General features: G+C 38.4%; 1 protein-coding gene across 2 annotated transcripts in view; it reads left to right on the forward strand.

Moving 5' to 3' along the window:
* The first annotated feature begins 342 nt into the window (after positions 1-342).
* slc44a5.L (solute carrier family 44 member 5 L homeolog) overlaps positions 343-20,622 on the forward strand; it is an 82,430-nt gene continuing 62,150 nt past the window's right edge. For both annotated transcript variants that reach the window (XM_041590345.1, XM_041590343.1), the window contains exon 1: positions 343-537. In XM_041590345.1, the coding sequence (XP_041446279.1) occupies positions 501-537 (37 nt within the window). In that variant the 5' untranslated portion in view covers positions 343-500. The remainder of the gene's footprint in view (positions 538-20,622) is intronic.

The following is a 20,622-nucleotide window of genomic DNA, read 5'->3' on the forward strand; positions in this document are numbered from 1 at the left end:
ATTTTCTAAACACATCAATGGCCAAATCTGCTGAATGGTGTATTTTTCCTGCCACATACACACATTCAGAGATAGCACAACCAACACATCACAGTTTAATAAACAGCTATTTGATAGCATTTGTTATTTGTACAATTAAATGCACACTTTTATGAATATGTCCCCAGTGTCACACAGAGACTATGCCACACATGATCACACTTGTACACATGAACCAGCTGAAGGTCTTCATTTTACACAAACACATGTTGCCAGAACCCCTCACAGCAGCCTCCCCCTGTGTATGGCGCTACACACTGCTGGAATTAGCATGACTCCGCCCCCCAATCTCGGCCAGCCCGCCCCTCCTAGCCCCGCAGCTCCAGGCTGCCTCAATACAAACACACACAGAACTGTTGTTAGTGTCAGCCTGTCCAGCGGACCCTTCACATGCCATCACAGTGACAACGAGAAGCCCTATCTGACTCTCCCAGGACACCGGCTTGGCTCCCTGGGGGATAATGGGCCGGCGGAGTGCTGCCCCCACGTCTCCGTTCGGTAAGTCCTTTCATCCTCACTCACATTTGGTCCATTCAGCGCATTGTGGAGGATGCTGCACAGCAGCTCTGTGTATCTCTCCGGCCTGTGGAGCTCATGTTGCTGCCATTGGGACTCGGAGTGTGGCTGGTGAGAGGATGTGCCACTGCTTGGTGCAACTGAGCCACAATAATAACAACCCCCACCTCACTGACTGCCATTCCTAGCTGCCCTCTTTATTTGTGGGCACATGAAAGTTGCAGGCGGCGTACAATAGCACGACAGTGCCGAGTGTGATATTGCTGGGCATGGAGCCCTGGGACTCAGCTGGCCTGATACTCCCTACTCTTGGGATATCAGTGGGGTGCCAGGGATACATCCTGGCCTGATAAATAAAAGTAAAGCTGCATTTGTTTTCTTTTAGACTTATATAACTGAACATATGGAATCCTATCCCATAGACACCAGGGTTCTTGGTTGGCTTTAGCCCAAGGTGGATAAGTGCTGAATAATAAGCATTTGAAGTGCCACTACACATCACTTTGAATGGTTTCTACGGTTTCGTAACCATTACATGCATGTCATCCAATTGTGGCACAAAACAGACTGGAATCATGGTATTGATGGTGCAAAGCCATCACTGGATCATTATTTGTATGACAGTGTGGTTACTAATAATCTCAAAATATGAAGTGAAATATATACTAGAAGACTGGCCATTTTAAGGCATGAGCAAGTAAGCATCTGTGTATTGATCCCTGAGCTACAAGTAACAACCATGATACATCTCTATCAACACCTTTGTTCCATTACCATATCCTTAGCTCAACGGCTCTCATGTGGACACATAACTGCCAAATAAAAAATGTACAACATTCTATTGTCATATACTATAGCAAAATCAGATATTCAGCAGACTGAACAAATAAATAAATACTTTCCAGTGAACGACTTTTTGTCATCAAATTGCAATAAATATGTAGCATCCTTGGTAAAATTGACATAAGGGAGGCGTATTGTGGCAAATACAAGAATGTCAGCACAAAAATGTAACATTGGACATTAGTTTTCATTCATACTGTATATTACAGAATAAAACACTAATACCTACGTGTGCAAATGATTTGTATAGAACTATAATTTGGAAGGTGCACACCCTAATTAATACTGAGGTGGCAATCCCATGGAGGCCGCCCAGATAAAGCCCCCTTGTACGCATAGGGACAATCACCAAAATATAGGTGTTTTGTGATAAAATACAATTTTGACTTTTTATATATAAATGTGGAATCCTTATGTTTTGGTTTTTGCAAATGAATTGTGACTTATGATGCACATGTAGAAAAGTATAAAGGGGTAATATATTTCAGCAGTAAGCAGAAGTATGGTTAAATGTCTGGATCTGCTACACTACACTATATAATTTTTTGGGAGCATACACCCAAAAATGTACGTAGTCCCCTCATTTTAAGATGTTTATAATCTTTATAATCTTTCTTTTCTCGTTGAATTGCAGTATTTGTGATTTCTCATGTTGTTGCGAGTGTACATAGATCTGATGTACATTGTGTACTGTCTTTGTTATTGATGTTGTTTTTTCTCACTATCCCTGCTGGGCACTGGTTAAAGAAAACCATAACTGCAGACAGGTCTGATTTATATTAGAGTGGGCATATAGCACTGGCATGAGAAAAGAACAGGCTTATCTGGGCATGCAGCTTTTTATAGCATTTTCAGGACGAAAGGGTAATGGGCAATTGAAGTAATGAGACAGTGAGGGGCAAGACAGTACTGGAAAGAGTTTGCACAGGAGTTATAATGTAACCCAATATATTAAATCGTTATTTTGTTCACTTTAAGATAAACAAAGTTGAATTTTAATAGGGTCATACAGAATTGCTTTCCTATTTTATATTTTTCCAAAGTAGCTCCTGAGATCAGTGTTTCTAAACCTTTTCTGTACAGGACCCCGATTAGTTATGCAAGTTATGTGGTTTACAGGCAACAAGGTATGCAGTTTTAACTAGTAAATATATTTTATCTGCCTCAGATGAAATTTCACTGTATTACAAATAATCAGCGCTAAAAAGCATAGAAAACAAATTTGGATCCCAATTCCTGAAACCTTTAAAAGTATCCTTGAATGTATTTAAGTATAATAATGTACCCTCATTGTAAAATATAAGGATATTAGAAGTTATTCAGCACCACCATATTCTCATAAGTGCAGGCCTCCATTCATGGAACTTCAAGGTGACCTCTAATTTTAACAAATGTTATGATGGGGGTACATTATTTTTTATAATAGAGCTGTTTCAAAGACTGATTATGAAGATATATTTTACAGGTTATTTATGCAGCCTCGTGCTTTTATATGGTCACATACAAGGTCAGTTAGTCTGAAGTCAGTGGTAGGAAAGCTTTTCGAAGGGTTAATAAAGGATAAGATACTGGACTTCATAGAAAATCATAATACTATGAGTGTGTGCCAGCATAGTTTTATGCGTAATAGATCTTGCCAGACTAACTTAATTTCTTTTTATGAGAAGGTAAGCAGGGACCTCGATTCTGGGATGGCAGTGGATGTGATTTACTCAGACTTTGCTAAAGCATTTGCCACACAAAAGGTTACTCGTTAAATTAAGGAATATTGGCCTGGAACATAGTATTTATACCTGGATAGAGAACTGGCTAAAAGATAGACTACAAAGAGTGGTGGTAAGTGGAACATTTTCTAATTCAGTGATCCCCAACCAGTAGCTCGTGAGCAACATGTTGCTCCCCAACCCCTTGGATGTTGCTCCCAGTGGCCTCAAAGCAGGTGATTATTTTTAAATTCCAGGCTTGGAGGCAAGTTTTGGTTGCATAAAAACCAGATGTACTGCCAAATAGAGCCTCAATGTAGGTTGACAATCCACATAGGGGCTACTAAATGGCCAATCACGGCACTTATTTGTCACCCCAAGAAGATTTTTCATGCTAGTGTTGCTCCCCAACTCCTTTTACGTCTGAATGTTGCTCATGGGCTCAAAAGGTTGGGGATCCCTGTTCTAATTGGACCAGTGTTAGTGGAGTACCGCAGGGCTCTGTACTAGGTCCCTTGCTTTTAAACTTGTTTATTAATGACCTGGAGGTGGGCATTGAAAGTACTGTTTCTATTTTTGCAGATCATACTAAATTGTGCAGAACTATAGGTTGCATGCAGGATGCTGCCACTTTGCAGAGTGATTTGCCTAAGTTGGAAAACTGGGCAGCAAACTGGAAAATGAGGTTCAATGTTGATAAATGCAAGATTAGGCACTTTGGGAAAAATAATATAAAAGCTATACACTAAATGGCAGTGTGTTGGTAGTTTCCTTAAATGAGAAGGATATTGTTTTTTTTTGTAGATAACAAGTTGTCTAATTCTGGACAGTGTCATTCTGTGGCTACTAAAGCAAATAAAGGTCTGTCTTGCATAAAAAAGGGGATTAACTCAAGGGATGAAAACAAAATTATGTCTCTTTATAGGTCCCTGGTAAGGCCTCATCTGGAGTATGCAGTGCAGTTTTGGACTCCAGTCCTTAAGAGGGATATAAATGAGCCAGAGAGAGTGCAGAGCCATGCAACTAAACTGGTTAGAGGGATGGAAGACTTAAATTATGAGGGTAGACTGTCAAGGTTGGGGTTGTTTTCTCTGGAAAAAAAGGCGCTTGCGAGGGGACATGATTACACTTTAAAAGTACATTAGAGGACATTATAGACAAATACCAGGGGACCTTTTTACCCATTAAGAGGATCACCCCTTCAGACTAGAGGAAAAGAACTTTCATTTGAAGCAACATAGGTGGTTCTTTACAGTGAGGTCAGTGAGGTTGTGGAATGCACTGCCGGGTGATGTTGTGATGGCTGATTCAGTTAATGCCTTTAAGAATGGCTTGGATGATTTTTTGGACAGACATAATATCAAAGGCTATTGTGATACATAATTCTATAGTTAGTATAGGGTATATATAATTTATGAGAGTAGGGAGGGGTGTGTGTATGGATGCTGGGTGCTGGAGGGGTTGAACTTGATGGACTTTTTCCCGATTTAACTATGTAATGATGTAACATAACTCCTCCTTATCCACTATATAATATACATAACATTCATGGCCAGGGTCGGCCTGGGGAGGCGGGACACTTAGAAAAAAACCAGTTGGGCCCACGGCCCTTGTGGGCCCTGCTGGTCCAGATCCGCGATTTGCAGGCTCCTTCCTGATACCGTTGATGCCCGATAAACTTAGTGCGCACAAGCGCAGCATGGCGGGGGTGTTGTACACACGCTTATCGCCGCGCCACCACAGCAGTGGGGTTAGGGGGTCTGGAGGGGGGCCCTGGCTTGCAGCCGCGGTGGGCCCCGTGCCCCCAGTCCGACCCTGTTCATGGATTTTGTGTGTACAAACAGATTAGATGTCCCATGTCTGCAAAGTCATTTAACTTACCGTTATACTATTACCAGTGTTGTCCCAGTACAGATCTATGGGGTAAAACAATCCATTAGAATCCAGTTGTAATAAATATTTGTAATATTAATTTACTGTGTAATAATTTTGCAGTGATATAATGTTTGCTATCAGTTTACCTTGAAAGCACAAGACCACTCCCTCCTCCCCTGCCCTCTTCCAGGCCCTTCCGGTACCTGCTTGTGCAGTGCCTCTATTTTTCGGGAAGGTAGGTGAGGGGCTGGGTAGGGGGAACTTTGATAAACTGCAACTTAATCTGTCGGCAGTGTATATCTGCCTGTATATGTGGGGCCTTAATTTATAGAATGTTAAATAATCCTTTGCATCCCATTTGTAGTACCACATACTGTTGTTTCATTGCAATATTTTCAGCAGTAAGCAGAATAGTTTTAATAGTTTAATAGTTTTAGCATCCTTCCTCTGTATATGGAATGGACGAAGATACATTGGTGTGTGGGAATAAGCGGGCCTCTGAAAAAAAAAAAGTACATAAACTGTCTTTAAATGCTGTGAATCATTTATACACTTATTTCAATACCTTGTTAGTAAGCCATTTAAAACTTGCTATCCTCCTACACTAAATCCTACCTTAACACGTGTTATACCAGCCAGTGACACTACAACCTTGAGTGCCATAGTACAAGGTCACAATGAGAAAATTACTTATATGAATGACACTGTTTGTAAATGTAACATAATCTGTCAATTCTTGCTGAATGTATTTGCATACAATCTAATTTAGCTTTTATGAGGCATAATCATTATCGGCTTTGTGTCTGATGCATAAAATGTGTTTCATCTTTCTGAGAGAATATTTATATATTAGCCAAATTCTACTAACCGATACTGGGTTATAACAACGGGGTTATAAAAAGAGTTCCCTTGTGAAAATAAAAGTTTTTTTTCAGATGAAGTATGCACAGTCAAACAATAGGAGCAAAAAGGCACATACTGGAATCCAAAATAGGCCCTGGCATTTCAAGTACACAAAGACCCAAACAGCCCTCCACAAGTCCACTAAATAGGGTTGCCAACTGTTTTCACCCAGACAGCCTGTTTTTCAGGAGGGCTCTCTGGGTGAAAACTGCCTGTTTGGATTTCCAAATTAGGAAAACTGGACAGGTGTTTAAAATGAATGGCACTTAACCAGCCAATCGACGATTGCCTCATCATAACCCCACCTCCAAATTCATAGGCACACCCCCAGCCTGTCACCCGTCCTGCCCCTGATGTCACCAGGCCCTCCCCCTGTCTGGTCTCCATGTTGGCAGAAGGTGGCAACTCTACCACTTAAGATTGACTGTCTATGGCATTTTACAACAGCCACCCTGACATTTACCAGAACCCACAGATGCAAGTGCTGGCTGGGGGGAGTAGTTATTATTTGTATTAAAGCAAAAGACATCTATGTGTTTTCTCACAGGCAGCAATTCTGTTCAGCTCCCGCTCATTCTCAGCTTAATTTATGGGATCTTCCTGTCTAGCCAACCAACTCCTGTTTATATAAGGAGATCGATAACTGGGGGTTCCAAATCTTGGGAACCCCCTAGTGGTTATAAAGTGAATATTGTGAAATATATAGTGAATAAAGTACCCCCTATTGTAAAATATAAGGATATTATAAGTCACTGAGGAGTTCCATGACCATATAAAAGTGCTTTCATACAGGTCATGGAACTCTGAGGTTACTTCTAATATCCTCATGTTTTCCAACAAGGGGTATATTATTTATCATAATACACAAGTTTTAGTGAGTCATGTGACAAAAATTATGTCACTACTCTCCGTTTATAACTGGTGACATCACTAGTTACAGTTTATAAGGATATAATTTACAAGTTATTCATGGCTTTTGTGTATTATGAGGATATTATAATCACCAAGGAGTTCCTTGACCATATAAAGGCACAAGACTGAAGCCCTAGTGTTTTTTTATAGGTAATAAAACGCCAAGGTCACTTCTAATATCTTCATATTTTACAACAGGGAATACAATAATTATAATAATACACACATTTGAATTGTGACATAAATGACTCCTCTAAGCACTGATTATAACTGATGACATCACTGAGCACCATTAATAAGTATATAATGTTCAGGATATTCATGGCTGCTGCTCATAAGTATGATTGTTTCTCTGCTCAGCAGTTAGGAACCATCTGACAATTCCTATCCACAGCAGTAAATGAAGGGAGAATTTCACTGCATACAGTCAGGTTTCTTATAAAAACGGTAAACATTTTTTAATTATAGTATATTGGAGATAGGATTCTTTTTCATTAAAGAAAGCAATAATGGGATTTTATTTTTTTGACTTTATATGCCCTTTAAACCTGCACCCGCCCAGGATATTTCTGTAGGCAGGCTCCCCCAGGCCGCTGATCTCCCTCTCCCGCCACGCTGAAGGTAGGTTTAATTTACACGGGGAGGGCGGGTGGCAGTGGCCCCTATAGGGGGGGTCTGGGGGTGCGGCGGGGGCCCCTTTGGTGGTGCCCAGCACCCCCCAGTCAACCCTGTCAGTAGGAACTTATTCACTGCAACCTTCTTCCACTTCTTTCTGCTTTTCTTTGGGCCCTGGCAGGCACATGCGCAGTAGACTGAAAAAGCTGCCTTTTGCATCTAAGTTAAGCTTTTCACTCTACTGTGCATGCACCTTCCCATACCAGAACGAAGAGAAGACAGGGAATTAGCTAAGCATTTATAATCACTGGGGGGCGACTTACATTTTGGCACCCAAGTGATTATATAGTTGGTTCTCCTTTAAAGATAACATGTTGATTTTAGTGTGTGCTTGTGATTACCAGTGGGATAACAGGGGGTATAGGATTATTGTCTGTGGGAGATGGTATAGTAATTGAGTGTTGTACTGTGATAAACAATATCACAATACCACAGAATTTCCCATTTTCCTTTTATTGAGATGTAGTATAGCTGCACTGTGCCTTCATAAAGATAGCCTAAAGGGCTTCAGTTGGCATTTCAGGAGTCTGAAAAGCAAAGTTTGCTGCCTGTTGTTTTCAGATTTATTTTCATGCCAGAAGCATTGTTGTCTAACCAAAAACCGAACAATTTAGTAGAAAATGGCTTCTCAATCCTGCTGAAATAGCACTTTCAGTACAGTACTTAGTTATCTAAATCTGCACATACTGTGTACATACCAGTCAGTATACACAATTATGGGAGTGCAAAATAAATCTTTAAAGAACACTAGCTATAGCTATAATGTGTACAGTGTGGCCTTATTTATAAACATGAGAAAATGCCAGAACTACAGATGGCAGAAATATATAGTAGACTGTGTTAGTGCCCTGTAGATAGCTAGTTGTAGCATTCCAGGGTTCTGCTGTAAAGCAGATGTTACTAGATTTTGGGGCTGGCACCTCAGTGGAGGGCTGAATCAGTGGAAGGGGGAGCAGGCTGAGCATCTGAGAGTTTATTTTAAATGCACAATGACATTTTGAGTTTGTCTGGGTTTTTATGTATTTAAGATAATTTACCTCTTTATTTTATGCCTTTCCATTTGAAATGTTTAATCCAACCAATTTGCATCAGAGATAAAAGATTTAAAGGGGGTAAAATAAAAATAACTAAGCTTTTGGATTCACGAGTCCAAATTTTAGTTCCTATGCCCAGTAATATTGTATTTAAATGAACAACACCCATTTCTCAATTAGCTGTTTTACAACTCAATAATAATAAGTACCCTGAAGTACCCTGAAGAATGTTTACACTTCAAACTTGTCAAAGGGGGTCACCATCTTGGAAGCAGCTGTTGATAAGCTAAGCTTAGGAGTCATTGCAAATTATCAAGTAGTGTCAGCCCCGGTGGGCCCTGATCCCCCAGTCCGACCCTGAATGGGTGCCCTCTTTTTAGCTGGACAGACCCACTGGTAAATAAAGCATTAGATAGATTATTATATGACCCCCTTATATATTTATACATAGTTATCATATCAATCCTTAAGCACCTCTTTTCCAGTGTGAACATCCCCAATTTGGCCAGTCTTTCCTCATAGCCGTGATTTTCCATAACTTTTACCGGCTTAGTTGCCTCCTCTAATTCAATCCAGTTTGAGCGATGGAGACCAAAACTGTACGGCATATTCTAGATGGGGCCTTACAAGTGCTCTGTACAGTGGAAAAATAACTCCCCTCCTCTTGCCAGTTTGTCAAGATCCTGCTGCAGGGATGTCACATCCTTGATTTTATTAATTGGGCTGCATAGTTTTGTGTCATCTGCAACACTGATATATTACTTACAATACCCTCCCCTAAGTAATTCATGAACAAGTTAAATAAAAGTGGGCCAAATCAAGAGCCCTAAGTGACCCCACTAAGAATCTTACTCCAAGTAGAGAATGTACCATTAACAACCACCCTCTTTACCTCTGAGTGCAATTCTTAGCTTTTTGACATGAGCCAGTTTAGATGGGCTTATGCAGAAAAGGTACATAAACACTACCTGAAAGGCCAATAAATTTTTTTTTTACACAAACATAACTGATTACACAAAAGCCATGATACACATAAACACTATTTCCGAAGCACTCCTTAGGCTCACAGTGTCATGTAGCCACCCCTCATCTGTTGAATTGATGGATTTTGGGTACCACCCATTATGGAAAGCAAAGGGACTTCAAGTCCTAAAATCCATAAATAAATATGGAATGTACTGATTTGCAGTCCATGGCAGATTGAGCATATAACAATTTCACAGGCATGGATCTTCACTATCATGGATCTGATGTATCTTTGGGTTTGCAACACGACTTGTGCATAAGATACATAATTTCTACCCTGATAACTCTATACTACATAGCTGATTTTCAGTAGGCATGTACTGAAACTAGTATTTGGTTTGGGATTTGGCCAGGATTCTGCCTTTTCCAACAGGATTTGGCTGAATCCAAGTACCTGAATTCTTAAAATCATGTGACTTTTTGTCATACAGTCAAGGAAGTTAAAAATACATGCTCAGATCTCTTTAACCCTTCCTGGCCTTAATTTGCATATGCAAATTAGAGTTCAGATTCAGTTTGGGATTTAGTCGAATCTTTCATGAAGGATTCTGCCAAATACCAAAAAAGTGGATTCGGTGTACCCCTACTTTTCAGTGGAGTATATATTGTACTGTAGACTGTACAGTATTCCTTTGCCCACTGTCACACCAGTAACAGAATCTGCTCAACTTCAGAACAGAGCACTACATAGTTACAAAAGGTAAAACATACTTTTGAATTGATCCTCCGGTGATTCATCTGTATATGCCTATTTTCCAAGCAATATATGCAATAAATCTTAAGCAAGTAAAGTCTGACTTTTGATAAAGGGTGTTGCTGCTATTCACTGTTTTAGGAGAAGGTAATGTGAAATGGCCAAATGTTAGGTGTGGTGTTTAGGTACCCCCAGTGATTACAGTATAATCATTTACCTGATACTCTGGGCCAGTGCTTCTAGTTGCTGTAAACTGCACCAACCCAGGGTACTTTTGTAAGAGCAGTGTGCAATCTTCATGCACTTTTATTCCGTGCTGGTGCATGTGCAGTCGAGTGAAAAGCTGAACTTTAAAGGGATACTGTCATGGGAAAAATTTTTTTTCCAAAATTAATCAGTTAATAGTGCTGCTCCAGCAGACTTCTGCACTGAAATCCATTTCTCAAAAGAGCAAACAGATTCTTTTATATTCAATTTTGAAATCTGACTTGGGGCTAGACATATTGTAAATTTCCAGTCATGTGACACCTGCTCTGATAAACTTCAATCACTCTTTACTGCTTTACTGCAAGTTAGAGTGATATCACCCCCTCCTCTTTTCTCCCCAGCAGCCAAACAAAAGAACAATGGGAAGGTAACCAGAAAGCAGCTCCCTAACACAAGATAACAGCTGCCTGGTAGATCTAAGAACAGCACTCAATAGTAAAAACCCATGTCCCACTGAGACACATTCAGTTACATTGAGAAGGAAAAACAGCAGCCTGTCAGAAAGCATTTCTCTCCTAAAGTGCAGGCACAAGTCACATAACTGGGGGCCCCTGGGAAATTGACAAAATGTCTAGCCCCATGTCAGATTTCAAAATTGAATATAAAAAAACCTGTTTGCTCTTTTGAGAAATGGATTTCAGTGCAGAATTCTGCTGGAGTAGCACTATTAACTGATGCGTTTTGAAAAAAACATGTTTTCCGATGACAGGATCCCTTTAAGCAAAAAGCTGCCCTTTTCACTCTATTGTGCATGCTCAGGGCCATTGAGAAATGAAGAACTTTTCAATTACAAAGAGCAGCTGCCTGGGGTATCAGGTAAATAATCATAATTGCTAAGGGTTAAATAAGATTTGGCACCCCCAGTGATTTCACCTTGCCTTTTTTTTAATGTGCTGCATCCCCTCCTCCTTATTTATACGATGACTAATTCCCCCTTACTGACAAAGGCCCACTTATCAGGTCGCAGTATCTTCTGAAACCCTATGTTTGTTTATGTGGGAGTTTGTTGTTAAAGAACATATAAGCTACCTTCTTGTTTTCTTTTTGCAGCTCTGGCAAGTCTGATAAGCTCTGATAAATCCATATGTTAAAATATTAGTATTTCCTCAATAATATGCATCAGAATGCTGAGGCAGAGAATGAACATTATCACAGCTGAAATATTAGCTGAGGCATCCCCAATAAGAAAAACAACAAAATGGGTGTTGCTAGAGAGCAATTGGAACATTTTTGCTGGGGTTCCCTCCTCATCACATCAAAATACCAAATTGTTTCTTAATCCTACCTCTTCTATCCACCTGTATTACTATATTCCTATACGTAAGATAGGTAATTAACCCTTTCATATTATTTTTTCCTTCTTATGTGATGATTTAGCAAAATATATATTTTTAGTCTATGTAAATATAGGAATAAAGACTCATACAAGCAGAATCTATTGGCAGCTATCTGAATAAAAGACATCCTATCTATGATGTACAACAACGCTGCTCAGAAAGCACCGATGGAAAACAATGATTTTTAAATTCTCAGTTCTCGCTCAGTATCACTATAAATTTGCTCAGCCCCGGTGGGCCCTGATCCCCCAGTCCGACCCTGAATGGGTGCCCTCTTTTTAGCTGGACAGACCTACTGGTAAATAAAGCATTAGATAGATAATTATATGATTCCCTTATATATTTATACATAGTTATCATATCATTCCTTAAGCACCTCTTTTCCAGTGTGAACATCCCCAATTTGGCCAGTCTTTCCTCATAGCCGCGATTTTAACCCTTTCATATTATTTTTTCCTTCTTATGTGATGATTTAGCAAAATATATATTTTTAGTCTATGTAAATATAGGAATAAAGACTCATACAAGCAGAATCTATTGGCAGCTATCTGAATAAAAGACATCCTATCTATGATGTACAACAACGCTGCTCAGAAAGCACCGATGGAAAACAATGATTTTTAAATTCTCAGTTCTCGCTCAGTATCACTATAATTTTGCTCATGTTTCCCAATCAGTATGCCATGCTTGTCCCCCAGAATGCCGTATTTTCCCCATAATTGCATGTGTCTGATGCATCAAAATGCCCAGCATCTGACTATGTTATTCCCAGTCATTTAGCAGGCACTAAAGGGGGCCATACAACAGATTTATTCTGCCAATTTTAGGCAGTTTATATACCAGGGTATAGGGAACTCTGACGGGCCCACTCAACCTATATCTAGCCAAAAATCGGCCAAATGATGATAGAGCAGGCTTAGTTTTCTTGTTGGATCAGGAACCACATCAGCTAGCACCAACTGCTCGTATACCCGCCGTTGTGATCCGATTGTTTGGTCCTAGGGCCAACAATTGGATTAATATTATCCACCTTAGGGGGAAATATCTGCTCATTTGGCGACCTCAACAAACAAGCAGATCTTATAGTGATCACCTTTACTTGTGGATGTGTGGAGAAACCAGACTACATAAATGTTAAGGCCTGGGAAGCTGTACCACGAAAGGTGTCATGCAAAGGCAAATGGGTCCTGGGAATAACACAGGCATGTTTGTAAAATGTGTCCGTATCTATTTAACATGAGCTCTTTAAATTTGGTTTAAAAATTCCATGTATAGATATAGCATCAAAGATATTAGATCATACTGCCGTTTCTAGTACAACTTGTTCATATTATGTTAAAATGCCATTGTCTGTGTGATGATTCTGCCACAAGTACAGTACTGACATTTGGTACTGAATTTGTCTGGCACGGCAGCTGAGTGTAAAGATACAAAGAGTCATTGTTATCTGTGTTAACTTGCCTTTTATTACAATTGTATAACAATATAACAATTCTGTAACCTACCCAGAAATGATATTTCAGTATAAAGGAAAATGTCATAAAATCGCCCCAATTAGTTTTAAAACAAGATGGGCAGCATAATAAGGAAAATAATTAGTGCAGTCTGCATAAATACTGTAGAAGCATAAGTAGCCCTTTCGAAATTCGTTAGTACTGCTTGGCAATAAGCAGCCAGGAAGATACTGTATAGAGATGTAAAACATTCTGATTTGCTTGTACAGGTATGGGACCTGTTATCCAGAATGTTCGGGACCTGGGGTTTTCCGGATAATGGATCTTTCCATAATTTGGGTCTTCATGCCTTAAGTCTACTAGAAATTCATTTAAACATTAAATAAACCCAATAGGCTGGTTTTGCTTCCAATAAGGATTAATTATATCTTAGTTGGGATCAAGTACAATCTACTGTTTTATTGTTACAGAGAAAAAGGAAAAAATTTGGATTTTTTGGATAAAATGGAGTCTAGCAGCAGCCTTTCAGCAGCTCATTATCAGTGGCTTCTCAGTGGACTGATAATCACCTCCTTTGAAGTTTTTTTGAGATCAGGAAGTCAAACTGGCTTCATATTCTTATTTAGTACCCGAAATAAGAGAAACCAGAGACATTTTCTTATTAAAACAATAGACAAAATGTGTGTTGAGCATATGCCCTATTTATGGAACTATTATTGAAATGGGGTGTATTCTGTCATTTAAAGACAAGCTGGATTAAAATGACACATAGGGGTCTATTTATTAAACCTCAATTTTTTTTCTGGTCAAGTTTTTAAAGGGGAAATTTTTAGACATTTATTATAACCCACAACTGCTAAAAATCAGAATCCAAAAATACTCCAGCTAAAACCTGTCTAGGTCATGTAGAAGGAATGAGAGATGGGAGATGTCTCTGTAGATGTTTCAATAGAATTCTTAATGAATCAGATGAAAATTGAGCATAGGACTGGCCAGATATGGGATGACTTTGACGTAGTTGGCCAGCTTAAATATATTGCAATATATGGACAAACAATCCCTGTTTTGTTTAAAGGGTAAGGCATTTTTCAGTAGCAGTATGCAAAAAATGTCTCTGTCTTAAATATATTGATAATGGGCTGAGTGCAGAGGACTCTTGTATTTGTCTATATGTATTTTGTGGTCACAGCCTCATTGCACCCCTGCCTATGATTGTCGCACTATTTTGTCGAGACTTTTGCCGCACCAACTTTTTCAAGCTGATTTCTTGATAAATTTGTTACATTCATGATGGAAGTTGAGTCGACTTTGCTTTAATAAAAAAAAATTAGCATCCTAGAGATTGAGGGGGTTATTTATCAAAGGTCGAGTTTGTAAGGTTTTTCTACCTCGAATAAACTCACGACTCGAATATTTGCTTATTTATGAAAGAAACTGTAATTGCAAAAAACCTGAAAATCATAAAGGCAAAAACATCTTCAAATGGCTCAAAAGGTTTTAGCTGGAGTATTTTCGGATTTGGGCTTTAAGCAGCTTCAGATTTGAGTTTTTAGTGAAACTACCCTTGAAAAACTAAATTTTTTGGGGGAAAACACAACTTGACCTTTAATAAATAAACCCATTATTGATGCAAATTTAGATATTTTTTGTTAGCCCCAGGATTTTGGCACTTGAAGTTCCTCTATGCTTTCCATAGTGTGAGGTGCACAGATTCTCTGGAAGAAAAAACTATGAGAAAGGTGTTGCATTACATTGTGAGCCCACTGGAGATGGGGAACTTGTCCAGTGAGCAGAGTGACAGACTCATGGTTTCCTTTCAATCTGTGGACTCATAAAGGTCTGTAAAAAATGTATTTATTGTTAAAAGTTCAGCTAGTGTTTGTGCACCTTTTTCACATACGCCAAACTAAATGAACTCATGTCAAAAAGGAGGTATATTAATTAAGAAATAATGTAAACTACCTGTTTGTTCTGACCTAAGTTTTTCTATGATTTTAATGAGTTTATAAATAATAATGTCTTATTTTAGCACACAGTTTTGGAGAGTTCTGACCTGGTTTCATGATATATATAACATACTGCCTGAAAAGTAGGCTACCAGAATCAGTGATTGTACCAAAATCCACTGGAGCAACATGCTTTGACACACTGTTGTTATTCCTAGTTACCCATAAATATACTATATTACCACATGTATTTGGACACCTTCTTGTCCAACGTCTCATTCAAAAACCACTGGTATTAAAAGACTAGTAATTGCATACGTTGAAAATCTTTTTTCTTATTTCAATCTGTTTATCTAGGACCTACAAATAAATTATATCATGGAAGTAGATAATTAGAATTATATATATTCAGTAGTTCTGTAGAGAGCCATGAATGGTATTTGACTTCTGTTTAAAAAGTATAAAGATGGTTATACACAGGCCGATAAAAGCTGGTCCGTGTATGGCTTCCCGAACCAATATCTGGTCAACTCGCCAGATAATGATCGGGCAGGTTAAAAAATCCCATTTGGATCAAGGGCCATTTCTTACTTTTTTTAGTTTTTTCTAAAATAATTTGCCTGTTTCTTCTGACTCTAGAGTGTTATATTCTGAGACATTTGCAATAGGTTCTTATTTTTTATTATTTGTTGTGTTTGAGTTATTTAGCTTTTTATTCAGCAGCTGTCCAGTTTGCAATGTCATCTGGTTGCTAGGGTCCAAATTACCCTAGCAACCGTGCACTGATTTGAATAAGACACTGGAATATAAATAGGAGAGGCCTGTATAGAAAGATGAGTAATAAAAAGAAGCAATGACAATAAATGTTTAGCCTTTGCAGAGCATTTGTTTTTTAGATGGGGACCCCTATTTGAAAGCTGAAAAAAGTCAGAAGAGGGAAAATAATTCATAAACTATAAAAAAGAAACATGAGGGCCAATTGAAAAGTTGCTTAGAATTGTCCATTCTATCACATTCTAAAAATGAACTCAAAGGTGAACCACCCCTTAAGGGACTCACTTTTGTATACCGTATAGGTATGAATGATCATTGGAAGATCGCATATTTTCTCAGTTTTTTGTCATCGTGGTATTTTGAACACTTTGATGAACCTCAGTTTATTACTTTTTCAGTGAGAAATAGTTTGCATCCAGAGGAAATAAGTTACCCGTGCTAGAGGAGATTAATCTCTGGCCGATTAGATTCTGCGTGTGGGCAGGGCCCTTACATCTGCCAGAGAAATAAAATGCAAAAAACATTTGAGCTGCAAACAGTAATTGCAGTGTATTAATAGGGCCCACCTGTATAAACATTAGTAATACTTTCATGCATCGAGGCTCAGTATGAAGATGTTGATTTTTAAAAAGTTATTTGCACTGCTAGGTTATAGTTAAGACTTGCCATGGGAAAAATGGGACCTTGTTATCCTTGAAAAAACGAAACATTTGGCAGGTATGATGTTCTTTTCCCCTTGGGACTATAAATACCTCAGAAATTGTAAACTACATCTTTATATTCTGCAGGCATTTTTAATGTTTCACTATTTGTACTTGTATTAAGTTTTATTCATAGATGTGCTGGGCAGTAGGATGAAAGGTGGCAAGCAGAGCACAATGGAAATAGTCCTTCAGTTGGAGCCCTAAGTTTACCTAATACATTTCCTTTAAGGCTGATATAATAATTGCACAAGCCTGTCTCAAGTTTTCATAGAATAGTTTGCATATGTAGGAATTGTAGACATTTGAAACAATACTTACATATTGCAACCTCTGATGATTAGTTTTCCAAAGCTGGGAGACTATTAGCCTTTTCTCATGAGCAAGAGCTAGCACCGTACAATTGCTCATTGTTCATCACTAAGAAGGATTGTTCTGATTGTGTTTAGAACAAACTGCGCATTTGTAATGGTTCATAAAATGCAGCATGTATCTAGAGATACAAACACACAATAGTGGCTTAGTCATTAAATCTTAAAGGTCACTGTACTGTAACTCCATTTGTTACTATAATATTAGATGCAGTGCCACGGCCTTTGCAGTTCAGAAAAGAAGAGGGGAGCTGCTGAACCTCAAATAACTGGCAGAAACCCCACAGGCAAAATGTTAAATCTCTGCACATCAATAGATTTTTGTACGGGAATGGCTTGTGTATCAGTAACCACATCAAATTCTGTCACTTTGTTCTATAATGTATGAAATTAGATTGCTAAAGGCATACAACTGTTTCTTTCACTTGAGTTACAGTCTGCATGCCACTATAGGGAACCTGTTAGTGAAAATGTTTGTGTCTTCTTTTCTAATTTAAATAACCTCTGTTAGTGCAGCAGCACTTTGAGCCTACTGTATCCAATAAATATATTGGCTCAAGATGGAAACGTAACATCTGTGAACACTATAGTGCAGTCTGAGAGACTTTTAAAAGAATTTGCATTTGCCTAAATCTTCCTCCTTGTCCCTCTTTTACAGTCTCTTACCTTCCATTTGGTGGTAGGGTTGTGAGTCAAAGGGACACTTGAGGTCTAATTTCTGACTGGAAGTGCAGTGTGCAAAGTGGAATTTAAGATGCAAATCGCCATGTATTTTAAACGCAGTGTAGTGTTTTTCCCTCAATTCCAATATTATTGTGGCCAAGCAGAGCAGTGTTTTCCACAGTTCTGTCCAATGCATCAAAACAAACTGCAACTGTGTTTGTGTTTTGGTAAAATGGACACAATTGTGTTTGAAATTTGTTAAATTGGGCATTGTATAATTTCTGACACTGTGGGGGTTATTTATTAAACTCCGAATGTGAAAATCTTTTCGTAATTTATTATACCCGAGGATGGAAAAAGTTCAAATCCAAAAATCCGGCATCTACGACCTGCCGGGTTGCATATAAGTCAATGGGAGAAGTCCCAAAGATTTTTTGATCTGCGCTGGGTTTCGTGCGATAATCCGAAGTTTTCAGGGTTTTCGGGCAAAAATCAAAAAAAATTTGAGTTTTCGGGTGGAAAAATTTGTATTTTTCATGATTTTTTTTGGTTTTTTGGGAATTTTTGGGAAAGTGTATTAATAAACAAGGCAAAAAAACCTGTGCGGATATGGTCACAGTTTTTCCCCAGAAAATATTAAGATAAATTCAGACTTAAATGAACGGCCTCTGTGTTAGTATCAAATTACCAGATATTCCATGATTTTTGCATATATAGGTGTGGCACCTGGTTTCCAGAATGCCCGGGATCTGGGGTTTTCTGAATAACAGATCTTTCCGTAATTTGCATTTCCATACCTTAAGCCTACTAGAAAATCATGTAAACATTGCTTCTGATAAGGATTAATTACAGTATATATTAGTTCAAGTACAAAACAACAGTTTTATTATTACAGAGAAAAAGGAAATCATTTTTACAAATTTGGACACATACACACAATAGTGGCTTAGTTGGCCTTGCCTTAATTTGGAGCTTTCTGGATAATGGGTGTCCAGATAATGGATTCCACATCTGTGTGTGTGTATATATATATATATATATATATATATATATATATATATATATATATATATATATATATATATATATATATCTACAGTCTAGTGATTTCCCTATGGGGCCAGACTGTAAATTATCTGATGTCAGAACGCGCCATTTATAAGAGGGGGTCCCCGGCCGGCGAATTTGCCGCTGCGCGCCTGAATTTGATGTCGCTGCATTCAAATTGAACGCCAGCTCGCCCGATTTGGACGCCCGTGACCAGAATTGGACGCCGACCCCTCCGACCCCCCCACCCGGCATTTCAAACAAAATGTAAATTATAATGCATAATGTACCCCCACTGAAATTTATAAAGATATTAGAAGTCACCTTGGAGTTATGTGACCGGTATAAAAGCATTTTTATGCTTTTATATGGTCATATAACTCCTCGGTGACATAATATCTTTATAAATTACAGTAAGGAGTACATTATCCACTATATATATATTTATTTGTAATTTTTTATTTATGCTCTTAGTTTTTCAAAGGAATCAGTAACATTTTCTGTTTTTCCCTCACTACCGTATAATATAAAAACCATTTCAGCAAAGAGTTCAGCTTGTTGTTGCGCCTTCAAGTGAGATCACAGCCTTTTTTGCCTTTTTTTGGATGGATGATATCATTAATTTATGCACATGCTTAATATGGGATGTTTCTCACCCATCACATAGAAAACTGAATGTCATCTCAACGTTAGTACTATTTTTTGGAAAGGGGCCAAAAAGCAAAAGGTTCAGCTGTGATAGTTATGAGCTGTGGGTATGTTGAAAGGGTTTAAGCCAGAGAGTGAAAAGCTAATGATAAAATGAGCTCATCCATTGTTACTGCAGCGTCTGTCTCTAATGATCTAACTGCTTTATGAAGAGAGTAGCAGATTCACATCATGATTTACTCAGCACCAGCCCCTTGTTCCTTTCCGTAGGTGTGAAATTTCTGTACAGTAATTAATTCATGAAAACATTTTTTTTTTTACTTGAAGAGAAACCTTATCATCGGTAAACAAGATATGCATTTGTGAATGTGGAGAAAACAGCAATCAATTTTCATTTTTTCTGCTGCTGGTTACAGGCTGATTATTGATTCTTGTTTTCCAGTCACTAGTCTTTGTCCCCACAATAGTATCCCATGACTTCACATTTCATTGCTATCTATTTTTCTTTCCAGGGGGCCATGTTAGCTCTGTACTAGACACTATTTACCAGGTTGATTAATAGGACTCTAGACTATAGCGCTGAGGGCACTTGGGTCTGACTTGAGTGATGTCTTGGATAAGGGACCGGCTTTGGTAGCCATTGATAAGCACAGGCCACTAAGTCTGATGTAGGACAAACTAGATGGCCCCTTATAATGAATTATGTTATGAGAATCACATGGATCTTTTTGCCCTACAATTCATCCTACGTATGACTTATCTTGGGGATCAGCCTGTGGTAAACCAGAATATTGTCTCTTTTGGATCTATCTTCATCTGTACAAAAAAATACTGTATAATGGGATGCTAACGTTTAAAGGGCCTGTCCAAAAGGGCCCATGGTTACTGGGATAAAACCCCCAGTTCAAATGGTACATAAATCCAAAGTCAAATAATTATCCCGTAAATCTATATTAAGTTAAAAATATGTACAGGCATCTGTAGCATCTTTATTATTGCACAAAATGTATTTTTTTAATGGGAAAGCAAGTATAAAGAATAGTTGCCTCCTGAAAGAATATTTGGGCATATCTTATATTTATCTGAAAAGATGAATGGTTTCCATTGACTTGTTTTTATTTCAGTATATGACTGGCCCTTGGTTTTTCACCCTCATATATGCAGTTTTTGTCAGTTTTATATCCTTTGTGATAG

This window comes from Xenopus laevis, chromosome 4L (assembly GCF_017654675.1).
Source record: "Xenopus laevis strain J_2021 chromosome 4L, Xenopus_laevis_v10.1, whole genome shotgun sequence".
Lineage (NCBI taxonomy): Eukaryota > Metazoa > Chordata > Amphibia > Anura > Pipidae > Xenopus > Xenopus laevis.